The sequence below is a fragment of the Ailuropoda melanoleuca genome, chromosome 9, assembly GCF_002007445.2.
Source record: "Ailuropoda melanoleuca isolate Jingjing chromosome 9, ASM200744v2, whole genome shotgun sequence".
Taxonomy (NCBI): domain Eukaryota; kingdom Metazoa; phylum Chordata; class Mammalia; order Carnivora; family Ursidae; genus Ailuropoda; species Ailuropoda melanoleuca.
The window spans coordinates 1174052-1197226 of NC_048226.1; the positions used below are offsets into that span (position 1 = coordinate 1174052).

Below are 23175 nucleotides of genomic sequence, written 5' to 3' on the forward strand. Positions count from 1 at the left end.
GCCTGAAGGCGGAGGGGTGGGAGCAGGGAGGGCAAGGCTCTAGGCACCGAGAGCTGCAGCTGCAGGGACCGCCGGCCAGAAGCGGGGTTCTGAGCAGAGGCTGCGCGGGGCAGGAGGAAGTAAACACCCCACCTCACTCTCCCACACCCTCTGGTCTCTGTAGGTGCCACCTGCTGGCTGAAGACTCAGAAGCCAAGGCCAGGGTGCCTGTGGTGTGGTCCAGGCAGGGGGACCTTCCCTGGCACCAAGCAGGTGACAATGACAACAGGGGGGTCGGGGGGGCACACAAAGGGACACAGCAAACAATTTACACGTGGCTGTGACCCGTGCTTACCTCCAGTTTGGGGAACTGGGCGTATTTATTATTTCCCTACATTCCTCTGCACTGCTTGAATATATCTTATTTTTATCATCAGAACAAAATCATTTTCCTTTAGAAAAAGAAATACTTTCATGAATCCTCCGAAAAATTTTGTGTCTCCCTTCAAAGATGTACTTCAAACATGTTTGCTCTTTTCTTAGGTTTATCTTTTATTATATCATGAAGCTAGCTAGCATGTGTACAGAAAATAAGCCCAAACCTTAATAAATGATTAAAAGTAGGAAATGATAACTTGATTTGCATTTCTTAAATCATCAACATGACCATCGCCCTAAGCAACACACAGAACTATCTTGTGCGTGAACGACAGCAAGCAAGGTGCTAAGGACCAAAGAGGCAGGAGTGAGGGTCCCCCCACCTGAGTACAGGGCTTGGCCAATTACAGCGGGGGTCAAATCTGGCCTGCTGCCTGCTTTTATAAACGAAGTTTCTTTTTTTCCACAAGATTTTATTTATTTATTTGAGANCAACCGCTGCACCACCCAGGCGCCCCTTGATTTGCATTTCTTAAATCATCAACATGACCATCGCCCTAAGCAACACACAGAACTATCTTGTGCGTGAACGACAGCAAGCAAGGTGCTAAGGACAAAAGAGGCAGGAGTGAGGGTCCCCCCACCTGAGTACAGGGCTTGGCCAATTACAGCGGGGGTCAAATCTGGCCTGCTGCCTGCTTTTATAAACGAAGTTTCTTTTTTTCCACAAGATTTTATTTATTTATTTGAGAGAGAGAGAGCATGAGCGGGAGAGGGAGAGGGAGAAGCAGACTCCCCGTGAAGCAGGGAGCCCAACCCGGGACTCGATCCCAGGAACCTGGGATCATGACCGGAGCCAAAGGCAGACGTTTCACCAGCGGAGCCACCCAGGCGCCCCTCTAAATCAAGTTTCAATGGAACACAGCCACACTGTGCATCCACACTGAAAGAGAAGAGCTAAGTCGTTATAGCGGGTACCAGAGGGTGCCCGGAGCCCCAAATATGAACTATCTGGCCCTTTACAGAAACCATTTGCCACCCGGCTTTATAACATCTCCCAAAGGTTATAAAGGCGAAACAGTAACACCATACCTCAGCTTGTCCTATCTGAGCAGATACGGACCAAAATCAATCTTATCAGAGAAACAGAATTAAACTATATCACAGATGTGCAGCAAGGTCCTGCGGAAGACAGACCCGCAGCAGCGGCCTCACCCACACGTTCTGGCTCCGAGCCTGGGACGCTGTCCCTGCTGCTGGTAACCGCGTTGGCCTTCAGAAGGCCTCTAAAACTGAGAAGACGTTACAGAACGCCCTGCGATTTTTCACAAACTTCTGGCAGCTTCTGGTTGTCCGCATTTCCTCATCCGTCTGTAACACGAGTGGATGGAACGCTTTGATTTCTCAGCTTGGTTTACAAGGGAAGCTTAGTGGTTTGGAGGATTTTAAGGACAATTCCTTGTACATCCGTGTGATACAATCAAGGAATAAAGTAAGCCAGTCACAAAAGAGCAAACGCTGTATGATTCTCCGTATACAATGTCTCTGAAATAGCTGAACTCACAGAGGTGGAGAGCAGAAGGGAGTCTGCCAGGGCCCCAGGGCTGCGGGCAGGGGCAGATCGCCCAGAGGGAAAACGCCGCGGCCCGTCTCACCACTCTGTGCATGCGTGGAACATTCCTGAGCCACACATGTAGAGGTGGTTAGGATGGTAAACTGTACGCGTTTTCACCGCAATCACAAACAGACACGGAAGAGCTTGGGTGCTCCAGTAAATTCAAGCTAGTCGGGCCGGCAGCCCGTCCCAGCACCGGGTCTGTGAGGCCGGGCTCCGGAAGCCGAGGAGCCTGGTTCACTCGAGAGCACTGAAGAATGGTTTCTTCAGGTAGGCTAACATACGGCTGCTTCTGGAGCGGTCTGTGCTGTTCTCACTCTTTAGGAGGTGAGCCCTCAAAGTCGCCATCTTGAATCGAGACAGCCCTACATCATCCCTACGCCTCACAAGCTTACCAGCAAAATGGAAGCTTCTCCTGGCTTCGGCCGTTTCTTTTATGAAGACGTTAAATGAACTCTTCGAAGTCCTGCAAACTTTCTGGTTCCGTACATTTCGCTACAATAAAACTACACGGTACGTAGTGTCTCTTCCGCTCGCGGTCTTCCGTGACCCTGGGAGGACTCGCAGCCCGGCTGACATGAGCCTTGTATCACTGGGACAAATTCCGTTACTGCGGGCCTGAGATGAAGTAACCTACGACTTTGAAATAATAGTAGCTGGTGTTTCTAAAACGTCCTTTTCTGGTGAGTTCCAGGTGCTGTTCTCGCTCCAACCACCCTCGTGGTCTGCTTCCAGAAGCCTTCTGGTCGGACAGAAACTTGCCCTCGGAGCCCCTCGTGTTCCCTAACACCTGCCAGAGCAGCTGGATAGGAAAGAGGAAGAGAAAGGGTTCCTAGTGGCTCACAGTACGGAAGACCCCGTGGGAAGAGCTCGGAGGATGCGGACACACGTAACTCTCCGATCTCCAGGATCCAACACATCTATAATGCGGTGTGCACACAGACGAATGACTGAGCTGAGGTGATGTAAGCGATGAGGTAAGAAGCACAGTGGGGCAGGAGGAAGGCCGGCGTCCACGGAGAAGGGGGTTCGCCTGGGAAAGCCTGCCGACGGAGGGGCCTCAGGACCAACCAGCAGCGGAAGGCTGAGGAGGAGCTCCGCACGTTAGGATGGAGAGGGATGGAGTATCAGGTGAATGTGACGAGCAGAGGCACGGATTTGGAAAAGCGTGGAGTGTGTTCAGGGCCAGTGTCTGGTTCTTTCTGGAAGGACCCGTGAATGAAATAGAAGCAAGATGTCTAGAAGGACATGTCTACACTGTGGTGAGAAGCGCCTCCCGTGCCAGGGTAAGAAACTCACTACATTCTGCGGGCTGAGCCAGTGAAGCCCCTGATTAGCCTCCAAGAGGAAGATCGGCGACTCTGGAGCCAAAACCAGTCTGCAGGAGAATTAGAACTCTCGGGGCACATGGGGAAATCACAGAAGGAGCGGACAGCATCCTTGAAATCTCAGGAAAAAACATTAACAGATCTTTTCTGCCATCTTAAAAAAAACTCTACAAAGAATATTCCTAGTAAAAGGGCTCCAGGGTGGCTCAGTTGGCTGAGCATCTGACTCTTGACCTCGGCTCAGGTCTTGATCTCAGGGTCATGAGATCAAGCCCCACATCAGGCTCTATACTGGGTGTGGAGCCTACTTAAAAAAAAAATTAAAAATAAAAAAATGTTCCTAGTTAAGCAATTTCATTCCTTGTAAGATTTGTTACAAAACCGCCAGATCTTCCCACGTGCTCCCAATACCACCTCAGCAGGGCTCCAGGGGGCACCCTCAGCAGCCAGGTCTCCAGGCTACAAACCTGTCCCTGGACTCTGGATGCCAACGACATATCCCCACTTAGCCAACGGGAAAGCTGGACTTCCTCTAGAGCTTCCTAGAATCTTTAGAAGGAGGGACAGTCCTGCGTGTGGGTAGCAGTTGCAGAAATCTGCACGTGTGACACAACCACACAGAAATGTGTGTAAGCATCCTGCACATTAGGGCGTACACGTGCACACAGGTGACACTGAGTCAAGCTGGAGCAGGGTACACGTCCTGGGGTCGCTACTCCACGACAGCTCCATGAGATGCCACCACGGAGGCAGGCTGGGGGAAGAGAACCCAGGACCTCTCTCTGCTATTTTTATAATTTATTATTTCAAAATAAAACGTTTCAAAAATGTTCAGAAGAACATCTCCTGCTGCGACCTCCAGCTCAAAGAATCTACAACTAAACCAGCCGCCATCTACTCTCGATCTCACCTTCCTTCAACTGACCTCAAGCTCTAAACATAATGGAGTAATCCCCCCTTGGCTGTGGTTTCACGGCCGCGGTCCACCGCGGGCCACGAGCAGGTGATTCTCCCTGTGACACCGCGGACGGTCGGTCAGTCGTAGGCCAGCACTTGCAGTGCCCGCGCCCTCCCCTCACTCCATCTCCTCACGTAGGCTCCGGACGCACTCCCACCACCAGCGGGCTGCGTGCGGAACAGCAGGCGTTCTGAGAGTGAGAGAGACCATATTGCTGTCACTGTGCTATTGCACTATGAGTGCTGGTGCCCGTTGTTCCTCTCTTACTGTGCCTGGTTTACTAACTAAACTTACCGTAAGTATGTATGTACAGGAAAAAACATCGTGTATTTGGGGTTCAGTGCTCTCTATGGTTTCAGGCCTCTGCTGGGGGGTATGGAACTCAGGGAAGGGGGAATGACTGTAACCTATTCACTACTTGCCCAGACACACCTGCTTTCCAGCCTGCCCCATGCGTGTCCCACCTGCCACGTGTCCCCCCTTCTGTGATTCCTACCCTTCCTTCAAGACTCAACCCACAATGACTTCCTTCAGCTTCACACCAACGCACGGGACTCTCACCACCCCCAACCCCAGGGAGCACCGGTGTCCGGGAAACAGGTGCTTATCACACGCGCCCTGCTGGACTCCGGCCTCTGCCCACAGACTGAATGCCCCCCACGCTTCCCACGAGCAGACCTAGATAAGGTGGTCAGTGGATTAGAGGGAGGGGATTTCTCTGAGACTCTATCTTGTGCATTTCCCAACTCTGTCTAACATGGCCTGTAAGTGCGCCTCTCACTTCTTTGATCTCTTGTAATGTACGACAAAACACATTTTTCTTTTGCCTGCTGTATTTACTGGAAAAGATTACAGGCTCCTTGGTGGTCTGTGGAACTGAATGGTTTCTAGGGCTTCTCCCTAGCGTCACAAGTCAGGCCGCACAGAGAGGGCGTGGAGTTACTCTACTGGTCACGTGCAAGTGCTGGTGTTTTATCCACAGTCGGGATGAAGAACGGGACACAAGATCGAGGGTCACCTTCACACCCAGTAATGCTACATTCAGGCAACAAAAATAGCTGTTTTCAGTTTGTTTCACCCAATTATTTTAACCCAAGAACCTAACACCATATTCCTTAGAATCTCTAAATATATACCTACCCAAATAAATTGAACAGCATGCTTCCGTTCCTCCAAAATATAAGTTCTATGTTGGGGCTACACCTTTCTTCTCTGTGACTTTGGTGGCTGACTCTTACTGTCATTTGGCGACAAGAACATCTGGGTTTTGGCCTGGCCCCACATGCCTGTGTGACCTTGGACGGGTCATTTCCTGTCTAGGCCTGTGCCCTCGGCTGCAGGACGAAGGACTGACTCAGAGGCTCTCCGAAGTCCCGTCCTGCTCAACAGCCCCCGCTGTGCTAGTTAAGTAAGGAGGTGAAATGCGGGGTACCATAGATAATACCGCCACTGCGGACCCACACTGACATCTGCTGGAAACTGGGGAACCCTCAGCGCCTCTCAAGTCCAGCAGCCCTTAAAAACTCAGCCTGGGACACCTTGCTTTGAAAATATGGTATCAGTGATGCAAGTTTCTCATGAAATTAAATTTTCTGGGTGCCTGGGTGGTTCAGTCAGTTAAGCGTCTGCCTGTGGCTCAGGTCATGATCCCGGGGCCCTGGAATCAGGCTCCCTGCTCAGCGGGGAGTCTGCTTCTCCCTCTCCCCCTGTTGCTTCCCCTGCTTGTGCTCTCTCACTCTTTCTCTGTCAAATAAATAAAATTTTAAAAGAAAAAAAAATTAAGTTTTCTAATACTCAATTTTCTAGGACTTAAGAAGATGTTGAAGAAAATAACTTTAGCATTACTTCCAAGACTTCTGGTCCCACCTGGAAATCTGAGCCGTGTTCCTCTGCTTTCCTGCACAAGAACTTGACAAGACAACGGAAAAATACTCTATCCACAGTAACAACAAATACTAGTTGACTAAGAATGCACTTAACAAGCAATGTCCAGAAACAATATGACTCAAACCAAACACGTCTACAGAGGAACACGGAAAGGGCCTGAGACAACGGGGGGAGACCGTACTCCTGGAGATGCCTGAATGTTGTAAAGAAATGTATTTCCCACAAACTAACCTAAAACTGTAATACAGTTCCAACCAAGATCTCTAGAGGATGCGGGGAAGAAACTGACAAGATAATTTTAAAGTTAATCTCAAATATGAATGGTTCATAATAGTCAGCTAAATTTTTTAAACTAAGAATTTTTGGGGGCCAGATTCCCTCTAGCAGGCATCACAGCGCGCTGAAGGGCCATGCACAGCCGCACTAATCACGCACCAGCACCAGGACACACAGAGACCCGTGGAGAAGATCAGCACGTCCAGGAACAGACCCCAAAACAGGCAAGAATGTAGTCTGAAAATGGTGGCACTTCGGAGTAGTGAGGAGAGGACAGATTATTTATGAAACGCTGTTGGGACACCTGGCTTTTTCTTTTTATTTATTTATTTTTTTTTAAAGATNAATAAAAAATTAGGTTTCTGTCCAATACATTAACACATGTTCAAAAAAAATTAATATTTTAACATGAAAAAAATAAAGTACTAGGATAAAATAAAAATTTATATATTCTCCAGAATGAAGAAAGACTCCCTAAAAAAATGAAACCAAAGGCAGAAATTGTAAAGGAAAAGACTGATTTCGCTAACAAGATTTTAATACATCTGNCTTTTAAGTAAAAAATTAGGTTCCTGTCCAATACATTAACACATGTTCAAAAAAATTAATATTTTAACATGAAAAAAATAAAGTACTAGGATAAAATAAAAATTTATATATTCTCCAGAATGAAGAAAGACTCCCTAAAAAAATGAAACCAAAGGCAGAAATTGTAAAGGAAAAGACTGATTTCGCTAACAAGATTTTAATACATCTGTACCCTTCAAAACAGAAACACACACGAAGTTAAGAAAAATGATAAAAATACTTACAGCACATACATAGCTAATGGCTAAATTTAATAATGAATTATTATCAATTAGAAAGAAAATGATGAACACACAAAAAAATATATTTATTCCCCAACATAAATGGGGCAAAGAACAGCACTTTATGAAAGACAAATTAGGTCAAAAAACATAAACCTTAGCACATATTTTGACATTTGCCACAAGGAACACGTTAACCACTACACCTCTTTAAAGAAGGAAGAAGGAGTTTAAAACAACATTGGGGAATTCCTCCTGATTAAATCTTCAAAACAAAATCAGAAACACCTGACTAATGGCTAAATTTAATAACGAATTATTATCAATTAGAAAGAAAATGATGAACACACAAAAAAATATATTTATTCCCCAACATAAATGGGGCAAAGAACAGCACTTTATGAAAGACAAATTAGGTCAAAAAACATAAACCTTAGCACATATTTTGACATTTGCCACAAGGAACACGTTAACCACTACACCTCTTTAAAGAAGGAAGAAGGAGTTTAAAACAACATTGGGGAATTCCTCCTGATTAAATCTTCAAAACAAAATCAGAAACACTGATGAGTCAACACCAAGTTACTTCTAAGGCTGAGAATCCAAGCAGCATGGGTCGTAAGAAGACTGTTAGCCAGCTTCTTCAATGGACGAGCGGGTTTCCCGCTGCAGCGCACCTGTCTTGGGAAACTTACTGCTCTATCTCCTCCCGACACCACCTCAGGGTGGACCACGAGTCACCCTTGAAGACCTGGGTCAGCTGAGTCTTCCCAAACACGTCAGAGAGGGCCCTCCACCCTGGGGCCCCCCGGGGCTCCTGTGGTGGTCACTATTGCCAGGCCTGAGGTCACCACCCCACGTGCAATGGGCATCAAGGCCATCCACATGTGCTTACCACGTCATGAGCAGGGTAGAAGCCTTACCCAAATTTTCTTACTCAGTCTTCATAGCAATTCGGCGAGGCTAGCATCATTACCTGCATCTTCAAACAAGGGGCCGAGACTCAGAGGGATGATAAAGGTTTCCCTGCATCCCCTCGGCCAGTCTGCGACAGAACCAGTGACTAAACCCAGCTCCCGGAGGCCAACGCTCCCGTCTTAACCACTGCTCACCCTCCCCTACACGGCTGGCTCTGTCCTCAATAGTCTGAGCTCCGGTGGCCAGGCCACTCCCCTCGTGCGGCCTTTCCTTACAGGGCACAAGTGCATGGACATTCATTATTGCCTTCATTCGTCCATCCATCCACGGAAAGGAAACAGTCCTCTTCCATGATGATGTTGGGTGTGCAAAGCCGCACGGCCTTTTTCTGAAAGCAATATGGAACCATCTATAAAAATTTAGAATCCATCACCATTCCACAGCTAGGAATTGACTCTATGGCGTGGTTTGTGTAAGTATGCTAAAATATACCAGGGTGGTCTTTATGCCTCTGTTTGTAATTTAAAAAATGGAAGCAATCTAAATGTCCATTAACAGAGGACTGGTTAAAAAGTTAGAGCACGTCGACGCTACGTGACCATTTAAGCACGAAGGTCGATCACCATGTGCAGTAATTCTAAGGTCTATTAAGTAAAAAAGCAAAACACAAAACAGAATGTGGAGTGTCATCCTATCTGCATAAAATTTTTAAAAAGAACGCACACAGACAGATGGAGAAGGGTACCCAAGTATGTTCACCATGCTCACGTCTGGGGAACAGACCGGGGAGGGGGTTGCGGGGGGGGGCAGACTCTGACTTTTCATCATATCCCTCACTCAACCCCTGAAAATACTGACCCCGAGCACGGAATCACTTCCAAGAAGAAGGAGCTGTTGCTCTACCCCTTGGGGCTGTCCTTTTCCATCTGTTTTGTACACACGGAAATGCGGTACGATTGGCGTGGACAGGCCCAGGCGCTGGTGGCACATCGGTTCCCATGCCTTCCAGATCCTTCTCTCACAGAGAGAGGAGGATCTGACGGCTTGCACATGGATAGGCCTGCTTCCCACCAACAGAAACCAAACAAACAACGGACGTAAGATCATCCCTGCCTTTAGCATTTTTCACTTTACCTGTCGAGCCTACAGAGGGTACCTGAGGGAGGCCAGTCCCGCCCCGGGGCAGCTCTTCCTTATGGTTTACCGCTAGCTGAGCGTGCAGCCGCAAATGCTAAGTTCATGATGACTCTTGGAGGGAGAGACGGCCCGAGCTGCCGGGTGAGTGGCAGGGCTGTTCTCATATTTCTAATTTCCTGCTTCCATCGATCGTATCGGCCCTGATATAAGAGTGTCTCACCGAAAGACACAGCATCCCTTTCAACCTGCCTTTTCTGCGGCAAAAGCAGATGTACAAAAAACAACTATCTATAGTCTCTTAAGTCTAGCACATTGCTAATACCCATTTCCACGGACTTAAAGATTGTTTTCTCCTTTTAGCTAACCCTTTCCAAATTGATACTTATGTTTTTTCTCTACTTTTACAAACTATACTAATCTAAGAAATAATTTTAAAAACCAGGATCTAAAAAAAACCCTCATCTAGAAAGGGCAATGAGCATTAGTGTGGCCCGTGTCTGTCCCAGTGTCATCTTCTACCCATCGGCTCCTGTTTATAAACTCGGGGTTCACCCAGCAGCACAGTCATACCCCAGTGACTCCGGAATCAGTAACTCTTATTTCCTGATCTCTATGCATCCCTCTAGCTACCTACAGCATCCCCTAGAGGCCCCAGAGCCACATCAACTGGGGTTCACACCTGCTCCCCACCCCCACCTGCACCCCCAGTCTTGGTGAACAGCACCATACCCTGGAAACAAAGCCAGACTGTACCCCTGTGGCCTGATGCGGTCCGTCACCATGACTACATGCTGCGTGTGTCAGAACATGGGTGTCCTCTCCATCCTTTGAGTGATGGTCACTTATCCTTCCTATTCTGGCAGATTCCCAGCTGACGCCCTGCTCCCTGTCTCCTCGGTCTTTGTCTCCCCACCCCACCCCTCCTATGGCTGGTGGGACGATCTTTCCAAAACACAGGCTGTCCATGTCACTCCCCTGATTAAAGTATTTCGGGAACTTCCCAGCGCCTACAGGATGAAGTTCAACCCCAGATGAAGGACGAGTGTTATCCTTCACGAAACGGGGCTACGTGTCTCCATATTGAGTCACAGCCGGCCTCGGACTGAGTGTGGCAGAGGCCACAGCTTGTCCATCCGAACCCCCATTCTCCTCTCACACCCACCCTGTCCCTCTTCCCTCACCATGGAACCGTGGAACTCAGGAGCCCACAAACCCCATGAACCCCATACCGCAAGACTCCCGCACAGCCTCTCATATTTGCTACATGGCCCCTGACAGAGAATGTTTGCCGATCCCTGGTCTAGAATTATGAGTGGGAAAACCAGGGTGACCCCCGAATTCTTTCCCCATGCAAGAACCCACCAACGTGTCCAGAGAGCCTCAAAAATAAAAGCATTCTGAAAATACTTCACTGAAAAAAATCACTTAAAGGAATACTCTAAGCAAGAAATTAATAAAAATATGGAAATCAAGAATGAGGAAGGCATGGTTTAAACGCAGAAGCAGTGAACCAGGGACCCAGGGAAATTTAGAGTTGAGTTTAAGTGACCGTCCTTTATTAATGTTGTAAGAAAATAATCAAATGTCAAAAATACAATGCCTTAAGAAATAGAGACACATCTTCGATTTATTAATGATTTTAAAATCCCAGTTTGTGTTGATAAAAACTAGAAATAACACAAAATGTCAGTGAGAATTCCAGGTTCAAGAGGCATCTCATGGTAACCAACAGACGAGAACAGGGAACTACAGGTCCTAGAGGGGGAAGGACACAAAGGAATGGAAAGGGCAAAAGACATTTTTTCCCCCAAAGAGAATCCGAGATGGCAGCAGTAACCAGAAGGAAGGCCACACGCACCAGTTATCATGAAACGGAGGGCAGGCTCAGCTCCCCTAGCAAGAGAAGATGCCCAGGTGGGGGCAAAGCAGAAACCCAGGCACATGCTGTTCACAAGAGGTGCAGTCCCCAGACGAGGGTGCTGAGGATTACAGTGAGGGGGAACCAACACACAGTCCAACACAAGGAGGAACAAAATCGATAACAAGGAAATTTTCAAGACATCGGGCTTTTCATGGAAGAGGAGGGTGGGTTTCTATCCATTTAAAAAATCTGCAATTAAACGTAACAGATAAGAAGTCTTCAGTGCTAAGAAACGCATGTTCCCAATAAGAGAAATGAACAAAACCTTCATTGTGCTGGGACAGAACAGTAGCACCCCTCAGACGTCTACCTCGACACAGAAACACAGTTTAAACCACCGAGACGTTAGTTCTCGTACACAGGTCACAAGCGTGGGGAACTGCGTCTGCACACACTGCTGCAGACCTCACCCCGTCCCCACCCACAGAAGACAGACTTTCCAAGTCTACACAACACTCACCAGCAGCAAGTGCTACTGACCCAGTACACACCCTGCCTGCTCTTCCTTATTAACAGAACTGTGACTTGTTAAAAACCAAACCAAACCAAACCAAACCAAACCAAACCAAACCAAACCAAACCAAAACATTGTTTTAAAACTATATTGCTAACTGTCTTTATGGACAGGGGTCATCACAGTTCAAGGCAATGAGATGTAAGGGTTTCCAGGGACACTGCTTAAAGCAGAGACACTCAACCAGTGCCCCTTGCCTCATTCCTTCTTCTTCGAGCCCAATACAGACATGATTGCTGGATCTGCGCAGCCATTCTGCAACCATGAGAAAAGCCAGGAAGCCCACAGATGCTGCATGCCTGACATCCTTAAGCTGAGGGGCCGATGCCAACAATCACCGGCCATGGAAGTCCTCGTGGCATGAAAATAAAAATAACTCCTTTTCTTGTGTAAGCCCATTCCACAGAATTTCTGTTTCTTGGAGTTAAACACAGTTCCTGACTCAAGTATAGTAAGTGAAATGTGTAGCCCAGAAACAAAGAGCTAATCAATTAAAAAATGACAAATTATAGGGATGCCTGGGTGGCTCAGTCGGTTAAGCGTCTGCCTTCAGCTCAGGTCATGATCCCGGGGTCCTGGGATCGAGTCCCGCATGGGGCTCCTTGCTCAGTGGGGAGCCTGCTTCTCCCTCTGCCTCTGTTGCTCCCCCTGCTTTTGCTCTCTCTCTCTCAAATAAATCAATAAAATCTTTTTTAAAAAATGATGGAAGTATATGTGTCAATATTGCCTTCTCCAGAACAGTGAAATTCAAAAGTGGTCAAAATACTTTAGAAATTTTTAAAACGATGTTAGCTTTCTCCTGAGCCAATGAAGAGTCCAATCCCATGGTTATGAAACAGAAGATAACTGGACCAAGTACATTACATGTAAAAATCCGCAGAATGCCATTAAAGCTATGCTCAGAGGAAAACAATAGAAAATTTAAATGTTTTTACTAACAAACAGGGAAGAATGAAAGTAAATGAATAAGGGTCAAAAAAACCACAGGGGAGTAGGGACGTAATAATCAAGAAAGATAAAAAGTAGAAGTGAATGAATTGGGAGCAGGAGGAAACAAGCAGGGGTGGTCTCCGGTGAGCAAGGGGGGCGGTGCTCTGGAGGCGGGCCACGCAGCCCTGCACCTGCAGCTAAGAGCACGGTGTGTACGCGGGGACACTCGCCAGGAGACTGAAGCCAATCCTCAGTGTTCTTCTCATCATCACCACCATCATCATCATCAAGAGAGTGGGAGGAAACCATCAAGAGAGTGATGGTTTATGCCATCGGATTTTGAAAGCAATATGAATGCTGTGTTTACAGTAAGTGCAGACAGAGGCTGTCTATCTGATAGAGCATAAATGGGGGAGGAAGACTGATGCCATATGGCAACCAAGTCACTGTATTTGGGAGAAGGCAGCATTTAAGCTGAGCCCTGAAAAGGGATGATTAAGATCGCAACAGGCTGACAAAGACGAGGGGCATTTCAGGCTGAAGGCACAGAGACCTTCTCAAGAAGAGGAAACACAGCAACACCCACACACTCACACCTCTCTCCTCAATCTTGCTGCAGAGGCTGGACTTCTGTTCCCGGCACAGGAGGAGTACAAGCCGGATGAGTTTTCGGGTCCCTCTGGCCGCAGTGGGAGGTGAGGAAGGCAGGTGTCTGCGGGACGGCCAGTGAGCAGGTCCCTCCACACCCTGGAGTGGAGAACTCACCCCAACACTAACCAGTCTCTATGGGCAAAGGTGAGATTTCACTTCATTTACCGGCACAGCGTCCCTGAAGTCGCCTTTTGCCCTCGTGTTTCAGTGGGGAAAATTCTCTAACCCACTCTTCTAGAAAGAACACGTCATAATGTATCATAAAGGAACACCCAATCTTGTGACCTTTCAAAATGTTAACAATGAAGAATTTTAAAGGGGTGTTTTCGCTGGTGAAGGCATTCAGACAGATGCTCCTGGCTCTTGCCCACAGAACAGAGGAACAAGATGGAAGCAACGTGCAGTCAGGGGCTCCAGGGTCCCTGGGTCGGCCCACGACTGTTCATTAATCCTTGGGGGAGGGCCCAGGGGGACGGAGGGACAGGCAGACAGAGAATGAGGGACCACTTGCTGACGAAGAGAGCAGTGGGCAAGACGAGGCGCTGTCTCTGCAGCCACAGAAACCCGTGATGGGGCTTGTTCACACACAGGTCTCACCTTTAAGGATCACAATTTACTTTTTTCTAATTCAAACTCCTCCTAAAAATTCTGCCTCTTCTCTGAATTGAACATAGAAATATACATACGTCTAAGAGACATTCTAATGTCTCGATTAAAGGTAATAAATAAAAATTGAACAAGGAGTTTAAACACGTGAGTTTCTATAGGTGGGGAGTTTTAAGTCTGCTGGCTTAGTCCCTCGAATGCCGCGTCCAGTGCAACAGGACCCTCGATGAATCATTATGCGGGACCAGAGTGCGGAGCAGGTCTGCCCATCTTGGCAAGAATAACAGGCCATAACCTGTGAGGAAGTACCTTTTAATCTTCATGGGCTGGGAGTTAACAAAAAGTAAACGACCACTCTGTGAAATGAGTGTCCTCCCATGTGGCAGCAAAAGATGAAATGGACGATCCTGGAATGGCGCCAGGAAGCCTATCGCAAGGGCGCTCATCGCGCACATGAAGGCCCTGGCTGTTCTCCCCGTGTGTTGGCTGGAATACAAAGTGACTGGAAAAGAGGCGTCTTGACTTCAAGACCAGTGTGCTTTCAGATACGGTGACTGAGAGCAAGGTCTTCGCTGGGAAGCCAGGACAGTGTTCCCGCAGACGAGATCACCCAGGGTTCCTGCTCCGTGAATCACGCTCGTGCAGAACGCAGTAGGGACAGAGAAACACAGCCCAGGGGGACAGCATGACGGAGGTGTTGGGAAGGAGATGGCACTCTCACGGGTGCCGGAGGGGGAGCTGGAGAACAGGGACCTGCATCAGTAACCGCCCGCGGTCCTCGAGCAGTCACTAGATATCCCATGTGACAACCAGGCAGATGTGGTGAGGACCGCAGGGCCTGCCCCGCCTCCCACGCACCTACGTCTGGGGGCAGCTCTCGACTGTGCAGACAGAGGTCCCCGAAACTCCCGCATGGCCCCGTGTGATGTGTTCCAAAGTTACAGGTGCTTTATGTTTGGTCATGGCAATTTATTTCTAAAGTTCAAGGAGGGGCTGCCTGGTGGCACAGCGGTTAAGTGTCTGCCTTCGGCTCAGGGCATGATCCCGGCGTTATGGGATCAAGCCCCACATCAGGCTCCTCCACCACGAGCCTGCTTTTTCCTCTCCCACTCCCCCTGCTTGTGTTCCCTCTCTCGCTGGCTGTCTCCATTTCTGTTGAATAAATAAATAAAATCTTAAAAAAAAAAAAAAGTTCAAGTAAAATCAGTGAAGCGGATTTTTGTGAAGCGAACGAGACATGTTAAGGGTCTGGAAACATCGCTTCCAGTAAGAGCACCAGCCGTCGCCATAAATCATCCTGAAGCATCCAAGCAGGTAGGATGTTAGAACTACTTATTTCTTGGTTTAGGAAAATTCAACAAAGAATTCCCGTGCACACTGTGACAGTCGTCCATGGGGGCGGTGGTCTGAGAGTCCCCATGGGGCCCGGCCGGGTACCACCCACAGACAGGATTCCGCTGGGTGCTCTGGCCCGGGAGACGCAAGCTGCTCTCAGTCTGGTATCACCACGTGTACACAGCGGCCCCGTCCACAGCTCCTTTCTTCCCTGAGCACACAGAGTCCATCAAGAGCTGGGGTGCATGCAGAGCCCCCGACACCTGACAGGTCCCACCAGCATTTCACACGAACTGAGACCCAAAGATCCAAGGCCTACATGCGGACTCACAGTACCCAACCCAGGTATGGCAGCCGCAGCAGACAGGTAGGTGCAATACTCCACCTCGATCTGACCTCTGCAGGGTCCCCAAACCAGTGCTGGGACAAGATCAAGCCTATGGTCATTCCCACCAAGGACTGATGTCAACCCTTTACTCACAAACACCAAATAAAAATCTCAAAGCATCTTATAAAACAACTATTTCTTTTTAATACAGATTTTTATTCATTTATTTGAGAGAGAGCACGAGCGGGGAGGAGAGGGAGAAGCAGGTTCCCCACTGAGCAAGGAGCCCGATGAGGGACTCAATCCCAGGACCCCAGGATCATGACCTGAGCCTAAGACAGTCGCTTAACTGACTGAGCCACCCAGACATCCCACCTTTATCACTCTTAGCACAGAGGAAATAACAAGGATTTTAGGAGCTCTGTGCCAGAAACCAGCACCAAAGACCAACTATTTATATCTTATTATAAATCACAATTCCATGAAGTCTATCAGCAATAAAAGAAATGTAGCCCCAAGGAGAAATAAAACGGGGGTATATGTGAGAAGCCAGGTGAGTGGGAATTAGAGAAGGAAAGAGTGAGTTTCTGGGGGCAGCCAAGGAAGGTCTGGAAAGGGCGGCTGAGCTCAGGAGTAGCCACTGCCATTTACTGAGCCCTAACCACACAAGGGGCCGCACGAGGCACTTCACACACATCCCAGTCCAGCCTCTCAACACAGGGAGTGGGTTCTGTGATGACCCGCAGTTTGCACATGAAAAAACGTGTACTTTGAGACTGTAGTAACTTGCCCGAATAGTACAGTTTAGATTCGAACTCAGGTCAGACTGACTCAAAAGGCAACGTTCTCACACACTAGACTAAAAGATGCTGCCTGGAAGGGACACAAGAGACACCCCAGCCCGGGGAAACAGTGGGAGCAGCGTTCACGGTGACGCACAAGGAGCGCTCTCGGAAGACAGCACAATGGCAGCACACACAGCACAGCCAGAGCAGCGACACTGAGCGCCCGCACGGAGCAGTGACTGTCCTGAGCGCGCTGCAGACAGGGCCTCCCACGAGCTTCCCAACGGCTGGGAGGCAGCGCGTGACAGCCGTCCGCAGGGGAGAAGTCTGAGGCTCAAAGCCTATAAGCAACCGTTCCAGGCACAGAGTAGAAAGTAGCAAAATTAGAACTCATACCCACGTTTATCTGATTCCCATCTATGATCTTGATTGCTAGGAAACTGCCACCCAGCACACCCCTCTGGTGGAAGCAGGAGTCGAGGCAGAAGGACAGGGAAAGGCCCAGAGGGTGGCCTCGATGCATCAATGTTATCTAGTGTCCCTTCTTCTCGCAAGAAGGAGCTAGAAGGAACCAGGGTCTGCTCAGGTATACAGATCCACCCAGAGCCCAGGGAAAGGCTTCAACAGGGGAGGTGAGCTGCCTCAAAAGGTATGTTAGGAAAGTTACTACGTCCAGGAAACCGATATGAAGTTTATTCCAATGGAACTGATCTGAAGAATCAAAGCTGTAGACAACAGATTCCCCAAAGGTAGAATCAGAGGAAGGTGGTAAAAGCGTTGCAGAGAAAAATCGGCAATATCTGAAAACCGGATGGGTGGAAAAGAGTCAAGGATAATCCTATATCCGCAAACTGTCTACTCACAGAAATGGGGGAAAACACAGAGAGAATGATAAGGATGAACTCAGACATCCTTGGGGTCAGTGGGACATCTAAGCCGTAACAAAGTGCTGAACAGGAAAGCACGGAGCCCTGTGACAGGCTCGCACAGGCCCATCTGGGCGAGGACCACAGGCTTGTCAGCTCCGCGGCAATGGGGACCAGTCCACCCCATTCCCTGCTCTGGGCCCATCACAGCTCACACAGACCAGGAGCTCCATAAATACTTTCTGAATGAAGTATTATGATCTAATCTAAATTTACTCAGCTTATCCTCAAGGATATCATGGCTCTGTCAAATACCTTGATGAAATTCATACCCACTCTCCTTATTATACTCTTTCCGAGGCCATGCAATCCTATTAAAGAAAGAAATGAGGTCAATTTAATGGGAATTACTTTCAGTGAACCCAGTCTCACCCTCCCAACAGCACTGATCACAAACACTGAGGAGGAAGCTGCACTTGTTATGCTCAAAAACTCTGTCCTCGACAACGTCCCATTCAATTACGAGAAAGTCTCCATTATGATCATTCATTCAAGTTACGTCTCAGGGGCCCACACGTAGGTATGATTTCCCAAAGAGCCTCCGGAAAGAGGAGAAATAAAACAGCAGCCCTGACAAAGTAACGACAAACAGCTTGCTATATTCTACAGAATTTCGGAAAGGGGGCAGCATGGGGGGCACAGTTGGTTGAGCCTCTGACTCTTGGTTTTGGCTCAGGTCATGATCTCAGGGTTGTGGGATCGAGCCCCATGTCAGGCTTCGCGCTCAGTGAGGAGTCTGCTTGAGATTCTCTCTCTCCCTCTGCCTCTGCTCCTACCCTGCTCTCTCTTTCTAAAACAAACAAATAAATCTTAAAAAAAAAAAATTCCAGAAATGATTGACAGTATAGGTGAGTTTGAACTTGGGACTGTCCAGCATCCACTCCTCTTGCTCCGACGCAGCGCCTGTTTTTCCCGTGGTGAGTCACCCGCCTGACTCCCAGCTCAGTGGCTGGAGCAGCACTGCAGGGGTGGACACACGACCCACTGGGCAGTGGGCACATCCCTGTCCCTGCTCACAGTAAACAGCCCAGGAGCTAGCCTCGTCCATGTCCCTGGCCATAGTGATTGATTTTGGGGATGACCACTTGACCCGATTTGGGTCAGTGAGAAAAAGAGCAGGATTTTACCAGCAGGCTTGCTTCTTTCTGCCAGGAATGCTAACACCAAGGCTGCTGTGGAACCTGGAGCTGCCACAGGCCACCACAGGCTGCCACGGGCCACCATGGGCCACCATCTGCCAGATGAAGGCAGAGTCAAAGTTGATTTTGAGATCTCTGATCTAGCCATATTGAAAGCTAGCCCTTCTGTGGATTTTTCAGTCTCTGAGCCAATAAAATCCCATTTTCGATTAAGCCAGCTTGAATCAGATTGTGTACTTAACGTAGAAAGACTCCGGGCTCATCTAATTGCCAGAGCAGCCCTCATTCTGAGGACAGGTTCAGGGAAGAGGCAGCCCCTCTGTTCCACTTAGCCATCCATAGTTTGGCTGTACGCACAATGCAAGCAAACCCCATGTGAAATTTTTAAGAACTCACAATGGCAACTGTAGATATCAAGCCGTGATAACACGGGCAAACCAGAAAGATAAACAGGCCATATAAGCCACGCCAGGACGGAACGATCTGAGCTCTAATCAGCTCGTCCCAGACACCGGGAAGCTAGACTTGCACCTCAGCCCCAAAGCTGCCACATGCTAGGCTGCCGATGCTGCGGAAACCCGCGGTGCCGGAAACAGCCAGTGCCTGCTCCAACGCTTCTATCAACGGCGGCGAAGAGCCTCACCCGGCAGGCTGCAGTGGCAAGAAACCAGATCTCATCCCCTCTTCCTCTGCAACCCAGATCGCAAGTGTCTGCCAAGAAAAACACACGGGCGGGGGAACACTGGTCCCATGACTACAGGGGTGGATAAATGCTACGGAGGAGGGAAACGAGCCGTTTCTTGGACGGACCAAGCCCCGAACTTCTATATTCTTAATATTCTCAACCTTTTCATTTGGTCTGTATCTGACATACAGTGCACACTAACATAGTTTTCTATTTACATACATCTGCCGTCTCCCCAGTTAAGGTGTGACCCCCTGAAGTCCAGGACCTCATCTTTCAGACCTAACGGAGTCTAAGACAATGAAGATGCTCAGGAAACGTTTCTTGGAAATTATCAAAATGTTACACCCTTGGCTAGCAACGAGTTGACAGTAAAATGAGTAATTCTGTCTTCCTTGCTCAAAATTGAGAATAGTTACTATTTGGGATGCCCGGGTGGCTCAGTCAATTAAGCATCTGCCTTTGGCTCAGGTCATGATCTCAGGGTCCTGGGATCAAGCCCCATATTCAACGGGGAGGATTCTCTCCCTTTCTCTCTCTCCCCCTCTGCCTCTCCCCGCCTTGTGCACTCTCTCTCTCTCAAATTAAAAAAAAAGTTAACCATTGACCAAATAGCTCCTAGGTGCCAAACCATGCTCTAAAAACCACACGTAAATGATTTAGCTCATTGACTTGGACTGTGTTTATTGTAACCAGGAAATGCAACTAGATTAAGAGGAAAGATCCTGCCTCTTCCTTACTCTTCCCACTGCTGTACTTAAATAGAAATAGAACAAAGGCATGAAGGTTCAGGGTGACACACTTTGGCTCAAACTAAGGAACGCACTCCAGAATGGGCCGAGCTGTTACAAAGCCGATGGGCTACGCCCTGGGAAGAACTGGCCACGGGAATTTCAGCAGGGACATCATGAGGTGGGGTGAGCCCCGGGGGGCAGCTAACACAGAGTCAGACAGAGCTGGACGACCCTGGGTCCCACCTGAAAGCCTGCGAGTCTGCAGAAGTAGCTGCATTCAGCGTGAGCGATGTCACAGCCTCATCATGCGAGCCGGGGCTACTCCCCGAGATAGACCGCACACCCTTATTGTCTCATCAGCTTCAAATGCCTGCAATCTTTCCCCTTGAAGACATGTCGCCGTCCGATAATGTTGGCGTTCCTCCGGTCGACCGGTTCAGGACAGGAAGGAGGTAGATCTGAGTATACCTTTGGTGCTTAACGTCTAGCAGAGTGCAGGACTGGATAATAGAGGGGGAGCTGAGGTCGCCAAGCAGATGACCCCCGCACCCCAATGAGCCCTGCTCAATTCCCTCCTGCCCCATCATGTTGATTTTGTGGGTTACAGTGTTAGGTTGGAAGGGAGCAGAAATAGTAAGACAACCGCACAAAGCTGCTTTGGGGTTCCTTGCGACCATTTAAGTCTTAGTCAAACATACACCTTTAAGGGGCTGAGTTTGACAAACTAGTACCCCTGTCTTGTTTTGCTTTCAGCTCTTTCACTGCTTGTTAACGATTAAATATGCCAAGCAGCTGTTGGCCAGGGAAGAGTGTGTGCAAAGGTCCAGCAGTAAAGAAAGCCAGCAGGGCTGGGAGACACAGGTACTCGGAGTGGCCAGAACCTGGGTTACACAGTGGGGGAGTGGAAAGAGGTGCACACGAACAGACACACGGTGCCAAGTCTGGAAAAGCCTCGTAAGGACAGTCCGGGTCCCCCCCAGGACAGCAGGGGGTCGCTGAGACACTTGAAACAGGGCAGAGAAGCGGTCAGATGTGTGTCTCGGAAATCTCGTCTCACGTACCGCATGCAGAGCGGACCGACAGGGAGGAGAGGGTGCGAGAGACAGGGAGGAGGAGCAGCGAGGAGGCTGCGCGGACAACACAGCGGCTCAGACTGCTGTCCTGGCCGCGGGGCCGGAGAGGAGCCGACACTCGCAACAAATATTCAGTAGCAACAGCATAAGGACTTAGCCAGGGACCGCACGAGGGGCGTGAGAGAGCGCAAGGGGGGCGTCACAGATGATCCTGAGATTCCTGGCACGGCCAGCTGCTTGGCTGACGGCACCACACGCTAAGAGGGACATGTGGCAGGAGGGGCTGAGGGGGGACGGGATTCAGCCTGGAGCAGGCTGACGCCCAAGGGACATCCATGAGGAGATGTCCAGAAGGCAGTCGGCCGATCCGAAGCGGAGACAGAAAAGCTTATTAGCATTAATAATAATGTGTCATTAATACATGGAGCATAAGGGAAATCATGGGAAATGTGCCAGAGTCTGTACAAAGGCGACCAAGCCTGAATACCTTACTCTCACAACTTACGGTGGGCATCTCGCCCTGAGCCAGGGAATGAGGGTGTCTTGGACCGGAAGCACCACACCATTCGTCCCTATAAGAAAAGCAGCCCTGACGACCCAAACGTCACCATCGGGTCACCGTCTGACGGCACCCTGGGATGTCACTTCCAATACCATTAGCATGCTCACCTGTCGACAAGGCTTCCTCCCGAACCTCGTCCTCTCCAGGCTGGTGAATGTTCCAGGACGTTCTGGGAAGCGAGGAGATTTCCTCGGGCGACGCCAGCTTCACCATATCCATGTGACTGCTCTGGATCTGGTACCGTGGGATGAAGCAGGTTTTGCCTCGCCGGAAAATGTCCTGGATGATCTCCTTGGTCTCGACTTCGTCTTGCATGCTCAGGAAGATGGAAATCCTTCTGGACTTTTGATACTGACTGTGGGCCATCACCTAAATGGGAAATAGCAGTCACGCTGATTCCCCAAGGTTACGCTTTCAAACACCAGTGGCTCCCCCCTTCATGGATGTCACACTTTCTCCCTTCTCTCTCCGCCTTCTCCAGCTTCTTGCACTCTGCAAACACAAATCACCAACGGAGAGCAGAGTGGCAGAAGGGGCTAGACAGGGCTGCCTCCTGAAGCGCAGGGCTTGGTTCTGAACCCAGCAACCATCTCTCTGACTCCTTGCCGTCTTTCTCACACGCCTGCTCCAGCAGGAGTGAGAGCTTGTTAGAAAGCTGCTGTGTGCAGAATCCCAGGCCTGTCATCCAGCCACCTGTTCCGGTCGCCTTCGGTCACCCCACACGCTGCCCCGAGCGTCTCTGCCTTGCTTTAACTCTGAACCTCGGCTCCCACGAGCTTCTTCAGTCCCTGGACTATCAGGCTTGTCTCCCCCTAAATTCTACCCATTTTAGCCAACTCAGGCGCTCACTTCTCCTGACTTCTCCACAACATTAAAACACTTACGAGTGTACTTAACACTTACTTATGTATTATCGGGCTGATTACTAACTCTTTCACGAGTCCTAACTGCAGTTTCTAACCAGGCAGTAAGCTCCCAGGAGCAGGTGACATGCCTGTCCTTCTTCAGCTCTGTCCACCTCTGTCCCTACCTCCTACAACTCTTCTGTCCAAACAGATGTTAAAGTGTTTGAAGAGATGGGAGGTAGGGATCCTGGAGAGGAGGAGTCCTTCTAAAAACAAGTGCCCGCTTGTGAGAAGGTGGCCCCAGGTGAGAGAATGCCATGGTGCTCAGTTTATTCATGCATCAGGCAGGAGGCTGAGCTTTGCCGGCCACAGAGCAGGTAATCTTAGAACTGCCCAGACTCAAGTTAGCTCTTAGCACCCCTTCGTTTTCTGTTCTTCCGAGCTAAGAAGACAAAGCTACCACAACACTGGCTTACAAACAGGACTGGCAGAAAGAGAGAGATACAGAAAGTCAAGTCACTCCTAACAGAAAGGAGTGCACAGAAATTCAGTAGATGGAGCACACCAGACCGCGGCCAAGGGAGGAAGTGAACTCCATCTCCCTGGGAGCTTACAATGCTGTTAGGCGGCCTGAAATAAGGCGAAATGAAAAGAAATGCGACACCCAGACCCTGGGCAGACCTGAGGCTTCTGGCACTCAAGTTAAGTGTCTGTCGTGTTTGTTCTCTTTAAGGAGAATATGAAACATTAAGAGCTGAATAAACAGCAACAGACATCAGTTAAAATTCAGTGCGAGACTGTGCATACGCATTTATCTTTCTTGCTTCCTGAAATCTCATTTATACAACAGTAAAAG

The 23175-nt window shown here is 49.0% G+C and overlaps 1 protein-coding gene across 1 annotated transcript in view; it reads right to left on the bottom strand.

Annotated features, from left to right (window-relative positions):
* LOC117795017 (5-formyltetrahydrofolate cyclo-ligase-like) overlaps positions 1-23175 on the bottom strand; it is a 41015-nt gene that overhangs the window by 13868 nt on the left and 3972 nt on the right. The window contains 1 exon segment of the mRNA XM_034667785.1: positions 21582-21843. Coding sequence (XP_034523676.1) covers positions 21582-21843 — 262 coding nt within the window.